Below are 13,482 nucleotides of genomic sequence, written 5' to 3'. Positions count from 1 at the left end.
TATTGAGGAGCCAACACATTTAAATGAGTTTAAACTGTGGATTCTGTCCCTTCTTGTATATGAATAATAGCATTTACTAAATTCCAATCAGTTACACTTGTATGAACCCATGGGTGACAATGAGCTGTGTAGGTGTTACTGAAAGATTCATTTAACCATCAGAATCTTTTACTGGTGAGAATGCATGTGATAGAAAGAAACTAGCTTTTTTTCTTACAAGCACAAGTAATGTATGTGGGGCTATAGGTCAGGGAAAAAACCTCTTGTGAGAAGGACACGTTTGTTTGGAGTAACTGAGCTACAATAAACACTGATCTTCATGATTACAGAGTCACTCTCCAGAGTAGAGCCATACTTTAAGCTCAGCTTTGCATGGGAAATAGAAATGGCATACTTTATGGCTTGCTTTAATGAAAGGGCCAGCATAGTGTTTCTAAAGTTTCTAAGTTCTACACTGTTTTCCAGATACTTTAAATTAACATTTCAAGTCTCTTTGACAGGTGGCTAAAGCTTCAGTTTTGCATCTCATCCTAAAGTCAATAACTTCAGCACCACAAGATCACCCTAATACCTTTCCTCTAGATTCTGTATTGAGTCAAACACCGGGTACTAGCTACCTTTCCCTGGTTTTCCTGAGAGGCCTCCCATACAAGGGCTGACCACGCACTACTATGCTTAGGTTATTCAATCTGAGGAGCTCAGACCCCTAAGAAGGGAGTGGGTGGGTGAGATTCTGTGGCCTGCATTGTGCAGAAGGTCAGACTATATGATCATAACGGTTCCTTCTGACCTTAAAGTCTGTGAGTCTATGAGTCTAAGTCACGGTGACATGGCTTCAATTTCTGAGTGCTGCTGTAGGAAGAATCTGTTTAAGCTACTAAATAAGATTCTTACATTTCTTTTAAATATTGCTTGATATTCCTGAGTCTGCTGTCCACCTTGAGGTACCCAAGTGCCATAGAAAAACTGAAAGACTTGACTCCAGAGAGGGTGAGATGGCCTGAATTGTATGGCACAAAGAGAATTCCTCTGCCGACAGGGACTTGTAACACGCGGGATTGAATGTGAAACTTCAAAGCCAGGCCTTATGATTTACTTATCTCTATCTGTCGCACAGCAGGTGAGGGCAAAAAGACAGGAAAGGGACAACTCTTCCAGAATTCCTTTCCCCAAATACGAGTGTAATTTTTCCAGAGCTGTGCAGAATGGGCAATACTGAGAAAGTCTGGTCTGTTTGTCATGGTGGCGCATTTGCTAAAGAAGGAGCTGGAACTCTGTCATCCCCACTGGGCTGAGTTAAGGGTGCTGTGCTTTGTCTGGTGTCTGTGCGAGCACTTCAGTGTCCCTCTCTGAGCAGAGGAGTGTATGTTCTGTTAGATGCCTAAATTTCCTTACTCTTGTGATTTTCTGTCAGGTATGTTGTATATAAAACTCTTACATTGAACAAGAAATTTGAAAAACACGTCAGGAAGATGATGACTGATACTCCTCTGTTACTTGAATGGAGCTCTGAGAACCATAAATGGAGCAAAGAGGCTGTCAGAGGCTCTCTTTTTTCCTATCTCCATAACTAGCATTCAATATGAGAGCAAACATTACATTCATTCCACTGATTTCACAGTGTGTGATCTGCCTCATGCTTGGATTAAAAGTTATTATTTAGGCAGTTAGGAACTAGGTCAGAGAAACACACTAGGGTTTTTTATCCTTCTTTTCTCTTCATCAAGTTGTAAAGGAATTGGATGATTTTTGACAGTTACATAAGTCATTATATAAGTGCAAGGAAAACTTCATACATTTAGACCAAAATTCTTAAACATGTCCACTAATTTCAGGATATCCAGGTGTCTCAAAGTGGGCACCCAGACACTCAGGCACTTAAATTTAGAGGATATTTTGAAATTGGGTCCTTAGGTCAGTGCTTGGTGTATCATAAATCTATATCATAAATTATTACTTTCATGTAATGACATAAGTACTCTTATATACAATTAATAGTAGGAAAATAAGTGTCACCTAGACTGTACCCTTCCTGCTCACACAAAATGTCAGTTTCTTTGCTTTAAGTTACAGTAGATTTTTGGAAGGGAACTGTAAAATAAGGATCAGTAATAGGACATGATACCTTTTGGAATCTCAAGTTCCAATTCAACCCAGATTGGATTGGATTATTTATTTTAAACTTTTCTTCTGCAAAGTACAACTAAATTGCTTTGGCCAACACACAGTAGTGGGCAGTATCACACTCTTATGTCTCAGGCATTTGTTCTTGCAAACACATAGAGAGGACTTGTCTTTTTAGACATTAGATACTATTGCAACAATCCATGCAGTTCTACTACTGGAAGCAACAGTGGGTGCTTAAGTGTAGATATCTTCCCCCTTCAAACTACCCACTGCCAAAGATCATGCAAATCTCAGATTGGACTATTCAGTCACGTGAGACATTGCAAACCATCTACACCATAGGCTGCAATTCCCACCACCTCTCATAGATGAAAGGATGTCAACAAAAGTCTTCGCAGGATCAAGGCCATAGTTAGCAGCCAAAAGAGAAGTGGGCAGCTATATTATACAAAAATGGTCACAACGAATGGTCAATATGAATAAGCGTTTCACAATCTGTTGTTGGAATGTGAAAATGTATTTGTTGTTGTTTTTCATATAAAATCAGTCTTCGCAGAAACTGAATGAAACAGGATGTAGCTTCTACAGAGTAAGAGCTCAAATTAAATTCACGGACAAGGAACTTTGGCCCAGATTCTCAAAGCTATTTAAGTGCTTAATGCCCAATGGTCTTTGATTTTCAAAATTTAGTAAATTTTCAAAACATATTGTGAACCTGAGAAAGTTAGTTTTGCGCACATTTCCAGAGTTGGAAAAACTGAATATTGTTTGGCATGTTTGATATTATGTTGCTTCAGAAAAACTCAGAGCTACAGGTTAATGTTAAAATTCTGGTTTAATATTCACAATAGATGAGGTAATTATTTTTTTCACTGATTATAATTATTTAGCAATGCCTGAATTACATTAGAGAAAACCTTCTGTGTTGTTAGTGCAATGTGTGTTCTGTCATTGTAGGGTCACAATGGTGAAATGAAAAATTAGTTTATAACAGAGGTTATCAACTGTGGTCTGCAGACCACCAGTGGTCCGCAAGTTCCATTCAGGTAGTCCGCAGATAGTTCCCTCTAAGGTGCATGCCTGGACAGCCACACACATGAGAGAATGAAGGGCCATCCATCTAATTAGTGAAGTTGCGCAGGTATGGCTCCACTAATTAGGTGCCTGGACCCTGGAGAAGACACATATGTAAGGTGAGGTAGTGGCCTCAGGAGAAATAGGGGGTAGGTGGGAGGGGGAAGTGGGGTGAGAAGAGCGGGTGGGGGGAATTTGGGAAGTGCAGGGCTGCAGTGGCCAGAGAAAGAGCTGACTTTCCCCAAGGGCTGCGGCTGCCGGGGAGAAACAGGCCTCCTTCCTAGCCTCAGCTCTGTGGCTGCTGTGGTAAGGGAGAGATCCCTCTCCTTCCCAGCCCCAGCTCAGGGGCTGCCATGGCAGGGGAGAGAGAGCACATCCATCACATTAGAAAGGTAAGACTACTGATATTAAAATATGAGTTGTGTGCTTTTATTTGTAGAACAAAAGACATTAATTATTATTAAGGGTTTTTTATATAGTGCTTCTATCCAAAGTGCTTTACAGTAGTTAGTTAACAGTACAAACAACATTTGAAAGATCATTAAGTGGTCTGCTGAGACCCTCAGCAATTTTCAAGTGGTCTGGGAAAAAAAAGTTTGAGAACCACTGGTTTATAAAATGTTACTATACATACCAGGAAAACACAATATACATGAAAGAATACAGTATGTGGCCCAAATTCAAAACTGGGGTAAGTTACTCCAGGTCCTCTTAAATAAATGGAGTTGCATCCACTTAATATCGGGGTGAAATCCTAGCTCTATTGAAGTCAATTTTTGTCATTGATTTTAGCAGGGCCAGGATTTCACCTTAGTTTGAAATTGACCCTATTATGGGTATGTCTACACTGCAATTAGACACCTGCATCTGTCTCATGCCAGCTGACTTGGGATCATGGGGCTCGAACTAAGAGGCTGCTAAACTGCAGTGTAGACATTTGGGCTCAGGCTGCAGCTGAAGCTGTGGAACACTCCCAACTCTGAGTGCTAGAGCCCGAGCTCCAGCCTTCATCTAAACATCTACATTGCAATTAAACAGCCCTTCACCTGAGTCCCACAAGCCCAGTTAGCTGCCATGGGCCAGCTATGGGTTTTTAACTACAGTGTAGACATACTCTATGTCTCTGCCACATATGCTAAATAATACATACTCATAGACTTTAAGACCAGAAGGGACCATCGTGATGATCTAGTGTGACCTCCTGCACATTGCAGGCCACAGAACCTCACCTACCAACTCCTGTAATAGACCTCTAACCTCTGGGTGAGTTACTGAAGTCCTCAAATCATAGTTTAAAGACTTCAAGTTACAGAGACTCCACCATTTACACTAGTTTAAACCTGAAAGTGACCCATGCCTCACATTGCAGAGGAATGCAAAAAAAAAAACCCCAGGGTCTCTGCCAGTCTGACCCGGGAGAAATTCCTTCTTGACTCCAAATACAGTGATCAGTTTGGCAAGTCCAACCAACCAGACACCTGCAAAAGAATTCTCTGTAGTAACTCAGAGCTCTTGCCATCTAGTTTCCCATCATGGGCTGTTGGGAATATTTCCTGTCAGCAATCACAGATCGGCTACATGCCATTGTAGGCGATCTCATCAGACCATCCCCTCCATAAACGTATCAAGCTCAAACTTGAAACCAGTTAAGTTTTTTGCCCCCACTGCTCCTCTTGGAAGGCTCTTCCAGAACTTCACTCCTCTGATGGTTAGAAACCTTCATCTAATTTCAAGCCTAAACTTGTTGGCCAGTTTATATCTATTTGTTCTTGTGTCAACATTAACACTTAACTTAAATAATTCCTCTCCCTCCCTGGTATTCATCCCTCTGGTATATTTATAGAGAGCAATCATATCTTCCCTTAGCCTTTGTATGGTTAGGCTAAACAACCCAAGCTCTTTGAGTTTCCTTTCATACTAAGGGCCTGATCTTCAAACACTTATGGATGTGCTTAACTTTAAGCACACAAGGAGTCCCACTCAGATAACTGTAACCATGTGAGTAGCTTACATGAGCACATCATACATATTTGCAAGATTAGATACAATATATTATATTGCAAGAACAAGACAAGAAAAAAACCTAACAGAGGTATTCTTGGTACAGATTAAAACCAGTATGTGATATTATCTGTCAAATTCTGCCTCTGAGTACAAATGGGGTTTCATTGCACAGAATTTGTCTCTCTGTATTATTCATGACACTAGAGTTGGCTTTGATGAAAGAATATTCTATTACTCATTTCCCATCTTTGATAAGTACAGTATTTACTTTAAAATTACACTTACTTTATGTTTTAGGAATCTCGTATATTTCTGAGGGGTCACCAGGATCTTTTCTCCCTATTTACTAGAAGACATTTTCCAGTATGCAATGGAAAATTATTTCAACTATTACATCAAAGCAAAATTTGACTGAACTAAAATAAGTGGTTACAATAATGAATTAATAAAGGACTCAACTCAGAAGAAATTAAGGGGGTTTGAATCTATATATAGTGAATGCATTGAAATAAAAAGTTATGAAAATCAACTTTGTGCTTTGCATGAATAACAATTCTATCTTCTTTCAGTGCTCGCTATTTAAATTTTAAAAATATCAGTGACAATAGGCAGAGTTGGAAAAATGCAAATTATTGCTCCCTGAAGACAGCAGAATGTTTTGACTAACAACATTTTTTCATTAATAACCATTCTGCTTTAATTAATTCACTGATATTCAGTTTTAATCCTGTGAATTGTAAATAGAATATCACTAAAAAGTTTCTCCCAAACAATTTCTCATAAAAAATTAATTATTTATAGTGAAATGTCAAACATATCAAGCACTATCATCATATTGAAAGTGCAGACAGAGCTGGAATCAAAACACACACATTTTAAATGTATGTTGTGGGTCTTCCCTGGGAGTGAAAGGATGTCCCTTAACTGAAGCACAGGATTGAGAGCCACAATGTCCAGTCTCTGTCACTGGTTCTGATACAGAAAATCTGTATGACTTCCAACAAATCACTTATTTTCTCTGTGCCTCATTTGAGATATTTAAAAATAGGATCCTAAATTCATATTTTGGTACCTACCTGGTTTTCCGAAGTACTGAATATGTAATTCCTGTTATCCTCATTCTCTCCGTATAGCCTGATCTATACTAGGAAATTTGATAGGTATTTCATCACTCAGGCATGTGAAAAATCCACCACCCTAAGAAACTCAGTTAAACCAACCAAACCCCCAGTGTAGTCAGTGCTAGGTCAATGCGGACCTAGCTACCACCTGTCGGGTAGATGGATTATCTATGACAACAGAAAAAACTCTCCCCTTGGTGTAGGTAGCATCTTTACTGAAGTGCTATAGCTGCTGCAGTTTTAAGGGTAAACAAGCTCTATGGTGGAGCTAGGGGCAGATACGATAATTAGGACATCCTAATGTGTCCTAATGCCAGCAAGTTAAAGAAGTATGGGCTGAATGAATGGACGGTAAGGTGGATAGAAAGGTGGCTAGATCGTCAGGATCAATGGGTAGTCATCAATGGCTCCATGTCTAGCTGGCAGTCGGTATCAAGCAGAGTGCCCCAAGGGTCAGTCCTGGGGCCGGTTTTGTTCAATATCTTCATTAATGATCTAGAGGATGGCATGGACTCCACTCTCAGCAAGTTTGCAGATGACACTAAACTGGGAGGAGTGATAGATATGCTGGAGGGTAGGGATAGGATACAGAGGGACCTAGACAAATTAAAGGATTGGGCCAAAAGAAACCTGATGAGGCTCAGCAAGGACAAGTGCAGAGTCCTGCACTTAGGACAGAAGAATTCCAAGCACTGTTACAGACTAGGGACCAAAAGGCTAAGCAGCAGTTCTGCAGAAAAGGACTTAGGGGTTACAGTGGACGAGAAGCTGGACGTGAGCCCTTGTTGCCAAGAAAGCTAATGGCATTTTGGGCTGTATAAATAGGGGCATTGCCAGCAGATCGAGGGATGTGATCATTCTCCTCTATTCGACATTGGTGAGGCCTCATCTGGAGTACTGTGTCCATTTTTGGGCCCCACACAACAAGGAGGATGTGGAAAAATTGGAAAGAGTCCAGCGGAGGGCAACAAAAATGATTAGGGGGCTGGAGCACATGACTTACGAGGAGAGGCTGAGGGAACTGGGATTGTTTAGTTTGCAGAAGAGAAAAATGAGGGGGGATTTGATAGCTGCTGTCAACTTCCAAAGAAGATGGATCTAGACTGTTGTCAGTGATACCAGATGACAGAACAAGGAGTAATGGTCTCAAGTTGCAGTGGGGGAGGTTTAGGTTGGATATTAGGAAAAACTTTTTCACTAGGAGTGTGGTGAAGCACTGGAATGGGTTATCTAGGGAGATGGTGGAATCTCCTTCCTTAGAGGTTTTTAAGGTCAGGCTTGACAAATCCCCGTCTGGGATGATTTAGTTGGGAATTGGTCCTGCTTTGAGCAGGGGGTTGGACTAGATGACCTCCTGACGTCCCTTCCAACCCTGATATTCTATGATTCTACATTTATGTTGCCCCAAACCTCCATGGTTCTGTGTTTTATTCCAGCTGCCCTTGTCCCCACTGAGACAGTCTGGTAGCTGGGGATCTCTGAGGTGTAAAGGAGACTGGGCCATACACTTTTTTCCTCTGCCATGTTCCTTATGCGGTGAATATATAGCTCAGGAGTTATTTCAGTGGCTCTATGTCACCATTATGTTTCCCTAAAATAAGGGAATTCTGAAGCAATTGTTCAAACCTCTTTTATGGCTTTCACTGCCAGAGCAGCACAAAACAGCCTTAACGTATCAGAAAATCTGGCATTAAATATTTGGTTATTACATAAAGGCATAGGCAAAATTTGACTTCTGTCTGTCAGGGGGCAGCTCCAGTCAGGCCAATGAGGCTGTGAGTGGAGAGCAAATTCCACACCTGTCCGAGGCTTGCAGTTTTGGAGGGGCAATGCCCTTCCTGGCCCCCCAAACTATGCCCATGCTAAAGGGCAGAGTCTACCATCTTTGACATAATTAGGAGATCCACATTGGGTTGAGGGTAGTGTATTATAGTGCATTGGTTAAGGTTATGATACAGAGTGCAGCTTTAAACCTTTATTTTGTTAAAAAAAAATTTGGTAAAATGGCAATAACAAAACAGAATATTTTGAATTTTTTGTAATGATGATGAAAGATGAATTGATACAGAAAGAATAAGAGTTCAACTATCAGCCCTTGTGGTAACTTTTTCACTGGATTGTCTCACTTTTCCTGTTACTTCGTTTGCAAGAAATCTAAAACACTGTGAGATCTGACCCTGGGCAACATTATTGTTCATCATGTGCTGATTCCTAGAATATCAGTTCTACATTTACAATGTTTTCCTCTAAACATTTAATAAATTTTTAGTCCGAGTGAAAACGCCAAAGCAAACCCCCAAACCCCCACAATTATCATTTGGCCATAAATCTCAGGAGAAAGTTCCTTGTCTTTGGAAAAAGGTGTCCCAGAGTTCAAGTCTCGCCTCTTGCTACACAGGCTGTTTAAATTATCAAGCAATGCAGCACTCCTATTATTGACTACAACCATGACCCCTAACTTAGAAAACAGGGAATCACTGCTAAACACTCCCTCCCCATTATTTAAATAAATTAATACAGAACTCATGCCAGGTCACTCGAGGCCCAGATCTAATATGACAAACCATAAATCTTATCTGCTGCCCCACCCTGCCTTTCAGAGTGACTAACCCAGTTTCACGGATCCTGAGGCTATAAACCACTGCCTGGATCCACAAGTGAACCCAGAAAATCACTGGAAGGCACAAAGCTTGAGTTATACACACAGGGGGTCTGTCTACACTGCACTGCACAACCCCTGGCTGGCCCCGCCAGCGGGCTCAGGGAGCTGGGGCGGTTTAATTGCTGTGTAGACGCTCAGGCTTCAGCCCAGGCTCTAGCGTCCTGCAGGTGGAGCCCCTGTGCGCGACTATCCCCCGCTTGACCAAGGGGGAAGCGAGCCCCGCTAACCCGCCTGGGGTTCGCAGTGCGAGAGGGCTCTATCGGCGATGCACAGTTACGGGACAAACGAGGCCGCCCGGAGCCGCAGCTGCTCTCGGGCTTGTGGGCGGGGCCGGGCACGTCCCGGCTGCAGGCCCGTGGGGGTGAGGGTGGGGCCGGGCTACCCCCCCCCATAGTTTCTGGTTACCATAGAAACAGGCAGGAGGGCCGAAACGCGACCTCTGGCCTGACGTGAGTGCTGACGTAGGAGGCCCGCGGGGGGTGACGAAAGCGGAAGCGGGGAGCAGGATGCTGCTGCACTGAAACTCCCCCGACCGCCGCGCCGGGAGCGGCTCCGCCATGGAGGTACCGGGAGGGGGGAGGCGCCGTCGCCGGGCTGATGCGCTGGGGCGGGGCGGGGCCGACGGCCGCTGCTCTCCCTGAGCGGGCCGGGGGGGAATTAACCCGTCACTGGCGGGCGCCCCCTCCCCGCACGCGGCGGGACCGGGGCCGCGGCAGCATCTCGCTGGTTGTGACCTTGGGCGCGCGCGCCCCCGCCTCGCCGCCGGTCCCCCTCCTCCCAGGCGGGGCGGAGGAGAGCGTTGGTGACCCCTCCCCCTCCGCTGGTGTTCCGGGGGACCCCCCTGTGCGCGCCCCGCCCCTGGCTGCTGTGCGCGGCTACAGGGAAGCGCTGCACGTGAACCTGGTAGCCTCAGTGTCACCCCTGGCTTTACATTTAGTCTGTTTATAAAACGAGAGTCCAGCCTCATTTCTGCCTGGAGCCTTGGGAAGCACCACTAGCAGAGAGGGGTCACTGGAAAACTGCCCATCAGAGGTGTTTAGGGGTTGGCAGGAGGAGAACTGTCTACATCCTCGCACTTCACACTGCTTGTGACTGTTTTATGGTAACAGCAGGGTGGTGGTGATTGCCCCAGTAAACCAGCCCACATGCACTTCTCCAGTCTGGTATCTTCCTTGTGGGAGCAGAGCCAATCGCATGCTTCAGAGGAAAGTGAAAACACTGTTATGCAGCGGCTGGGTTAGTCAGTGTCACCCTGGGAGGTAAAATTCCATACTGACCACAGCTGGGGGTGACTAGATCAATACTGACTTAGAAGTTTTATAAAGTCTAATAAGAGCACTCAAGCTCTATGGGACCTTGACAATATTTTAGAAGTATGCTAAATGAATAGAGTTCCTCAGTTCTACAGGTCAAATGAAGTAACCAGTGACTGCATAAATATAGTGGCAAGTAATTTCTATCACACACAAGCATGGGGGCATGTATATTTCATGTAACTTTTTTGCAGTTACAAAGAGAAACAAAGATACTTCCAAAGGAAGTTTCAAGTCATTTGTATTTGCCTGTGGAATAAACTGAAAAATCCAGTGTGATTCCCTGGACTTAACTTAACAGTTATATATCAGGAATGTGATCACATCTCAGAACATGGCATAGTTTGGTATGATTGGTTTAAAGATGTCTCGAATTGGTATATTTTCTACAAAACTTTAGTTTAGGATTGGTACTTCTCTGTAATCTGTTTGCATTGTAGCTACCTAACTAGAAGCTGATTTAATTGCAAATTATTAAAATAGACTATCAAAATTTTACTCATGTAAAATAAACATGAAAGGAAGTTAATCTACTCTGTTAGTGTGAAAAGAATGGTGAATCAAGCATACAATTTTTATAGTACGGCAATACTGCCTACAGCATGGCAGAAAAATCTTGTGTTGCTACACAGCTTACGCTGTCTCTTATCCTGACTGTTCAGAGTTGCTGTAAGGTCTCTGTGTGGAGTCCCAATCCTTTTTTCATATGCCCCTGCTTGAACTTTGAGCTTATACTTGCAGTGTCTCTTCATGTTCAGAGCTCTCCAGTGACCCGAAAATCAAAAAGGAATCCAACAAAAAGTGGAAACAGACAAACTGCTAAGGAAGAGTACAGAAGAGCACAAGCATGTACGGAAAGGTTAAGGCACAAACTGAGTTACGCCTAGCAAGGGACATAAAAGGCATTAAGAAGAGGTTCTTTAAATACATTAGGCGCATGAGAAAGATGAAGGAAAGCATAGGTCCTCCACTTAAAGAAATGTGATTTAGATGAAATTACTGTAAAGTGAAAGACTATTCTTGAAAAGTGGTTTTCAATGTTTGTTGTCAAACTGGGAGGGCACATCTAGTGGGGATCAGTCCTGGGGCTGGTTCAGTTAAATACTTTTATTAATGACTTGTGTAATGGAGTGTGAGTATGCTTCTAAAATTTGTTGTTAATACCGTGCTGAGAGGGATTGCAAGAACTTTGGAAGACGGGTATAGCATTCAAAATGACCTTAAACTGGAGAATTGGTGTGAAATGAACAAGAGGAAATTCAATGAAGACAACTGCAAAGTCACTTAGGATGGAAAAATCAAATGCACAGCTACAAAATGGGGGGAAAAACTGGCTAGATGGTACTGTTGAAAAGGATTGGGGCATTATAGTGGACCACGAATTGAACATGAATAAACAATATGATGCAATTGCAAAAAAAGGTTAATATTATTCTGGTGTACATTAACAGAAGTGTTTCATGCAAGACATGGAAGGTAATTGTCCCACTCTACTCAGCAATGGTGGAGGTCTCAGCTGGAGTACCATGGCCAGTTCTGGTCAAAACACTTTAGAAAAGATAGTCAAATTGGAGAGAGTTCAGAGGAGCGCAACAAAAATGATTAAAAGTTTAGAAAATCTGACCTATGAGGAGTGGCTGAAAAACTGAGAATAGGAGACAGATAAGTCTTCAAATATGTTAAGGGCTGTTATAAAGAGGACAGTGACTAATTGATCTGTCTCTACTGACAATAGGACAAGAAGTAATGGGCTTATCTGCAGCAGGGGAGAGATAGGTTAGATATTGGGTTAAGTTCCAAGGGAGGTTGTGGAATCCCCCTTCATTGGAGGTTTTAAAGAAAAGGTTGCACAAATACCTGTCAGGGGTGGTCTAGGTCTACTTAGCCCCAGGGGCTGTACTTGATAACTTTTTAAGGTTCCTTCCACCCCTACATTACTGTAATTGTCTCTTCCCAAATATACATGAACATTAAATCACTTTCCAAACCCAGACCAAGATGATGATGTAAACCTCTTTGAATGTGGTTTGGGAGATCCTACCATAAAATCACTGTTCATTTAAATGCCGCTCTTCCACTAGCATTTTCATTTGTCCACATCTTTAAGGCAGGTCTTTTGCTAGGTTATCAAGCCATACTTTCCGGACCAGTTGTAAACAGAATAAGTAGATTTTGCCCCGCCTTTGTATACCAGTTCTTTGGATAGAAATCCCATATCTAAAAGACAGATTTCTAAGAATATATTGGCTCATGAGATCATGCTGTGATGGATGTCTGAACTCATTTCTTCCATTCTTCTTCTTTTTAAATCTTAATTTTCTTGAGTTCCAAGTTCTACTAGAGCTGTTAACTACTGTCAGGGTACAACAGGCTCTTAACCAATTCCATTAGTAGTCTAATGAAGAGTTCAGTTCTGACATGCTGTGCTTCGTTTTGTTTTTCAGGTGCAAGATGCTGGACAAGATATGGCGGTTTCCTATGCCACACCAGGAAGCGGTAAATCGAAGGTAAACTTTCTTTACAAATGTAACTGATTTGGACAGATTTACAACCTGCTACACTAGCTGCTGCTGGGGGAATAGTCAAGAGAGATTAATTTTAAAAGGTAAACATTGACTCCTCTATTTGCCAAAATTAAGTTGTGGTGGTTAAACCTAGAGAGCCCTGTTAAACTTTGGAGAATGCTGAAAAAAAATCTTGTTAATGCTATTGGCAGTTATTACTGGAAGCAGATGTACTAACCCTTTAGAAAACACTTAGCAGCATCCAGTTCAAACAATGGACTTTTCATTTCTTTAGTGTATAGATTCCTTCATTTAAATTTATTTCCCACTTGTACAATGAAGTTAAGACAGTATGCCATGTTAAAAACATTCAGCAATTTACATTATTCTCAAATGCCTCCTTAGCTTTTTCAATTTGGCAGACCTTATATTTTTTTTACTTCTTTGAAGATTTTTAATCCATCTCTGAATGCTAACCCTTCATAACTGAGTCTTACTTTCACATTGATATTGCCTCCTTAGGCCCTGTGGAGTAAACTTGTAAAAGTTAATGCAGAATTAGTGGGTCACTTATATGGCACTATACATTTAAATTGTGTTTACAGACATATGTTATGGCGTGTTTCATTCCCTAAATTTTAATATCTTGAAAGTCAGACATTTAATATTCCTTGTTT

General features: G+C 42.1%; 1 protein-coding gene and 1 long non-coding RNA gene across 6 annotated transcripts in view; one reads left to right on the top strand and one right to left on the bottom strand.

Annotated features, from left to right (window-relative positions):
- Positions 1-5,024: 5,024 nt before the first annotated feature.
- On the bottom strand, positions 5,025-13,097 carry LOC115654755. The gene is made up of 3 exons (XR_004001262.1): positions 13,086-13,097; positions 11,962-11,969; positions 5,025-5,118 (listed from the first exon to the last, which is right to left on the bottom strand). It is a non-coding gene; the product is annotated as an uncharacterized LOC115654755 (long non-coding RNA).
- Positions 9,459-13,482, top strand: part of GCC2 (GRIP and coiled-coil domain containing 2) — a 44,078-nt gene continuing 40,054 nt past the window's right edge. For 4 of the 5 annotated variants that reach the window (XR_004001255.1, XM_030569482.1, XM_030569463.1 and 1 more), the window contains exons 1-2: positions 9,459-9,551; positions 12,746-12,808. Coding sequence is in view for 4 of the 5 variants with exons in the window: in XM_030569482.1 (XP_030425342.1) it covers positions 9,546-9,551; positions 12,746-12,808 (69 nt within the window). In the remaining variant the exon portion in view is untranslated. Of the gene's footprint in view, positions 9,552-11,059; positions 11,151-12,745; positions 12,809-13,482 lie in introns of all 5 variants that reach the window. The other variant, XM_030569473.1, reaches the window with a different exon arrangement.

This window comes from Gopherus evgoodei, chromosome 1, assembly GCF_007399415.2.
Source record: "Gopherus evgoodei ecotype Sinaloan lineage chromosome 1, rGopEvg1_v1.p, whole genome shotgun sequence".
Classification (NCBI taxonomy): Eukaryota; Metazoa; Chordata; order Testudines; family Testudinidae; genus Gopherus; species Gopherus evgoodei.
Note: the sequence above shows the minus strand (reverse complement) of the source record. Positions and strands in the feature narration are given on the sequence as shown.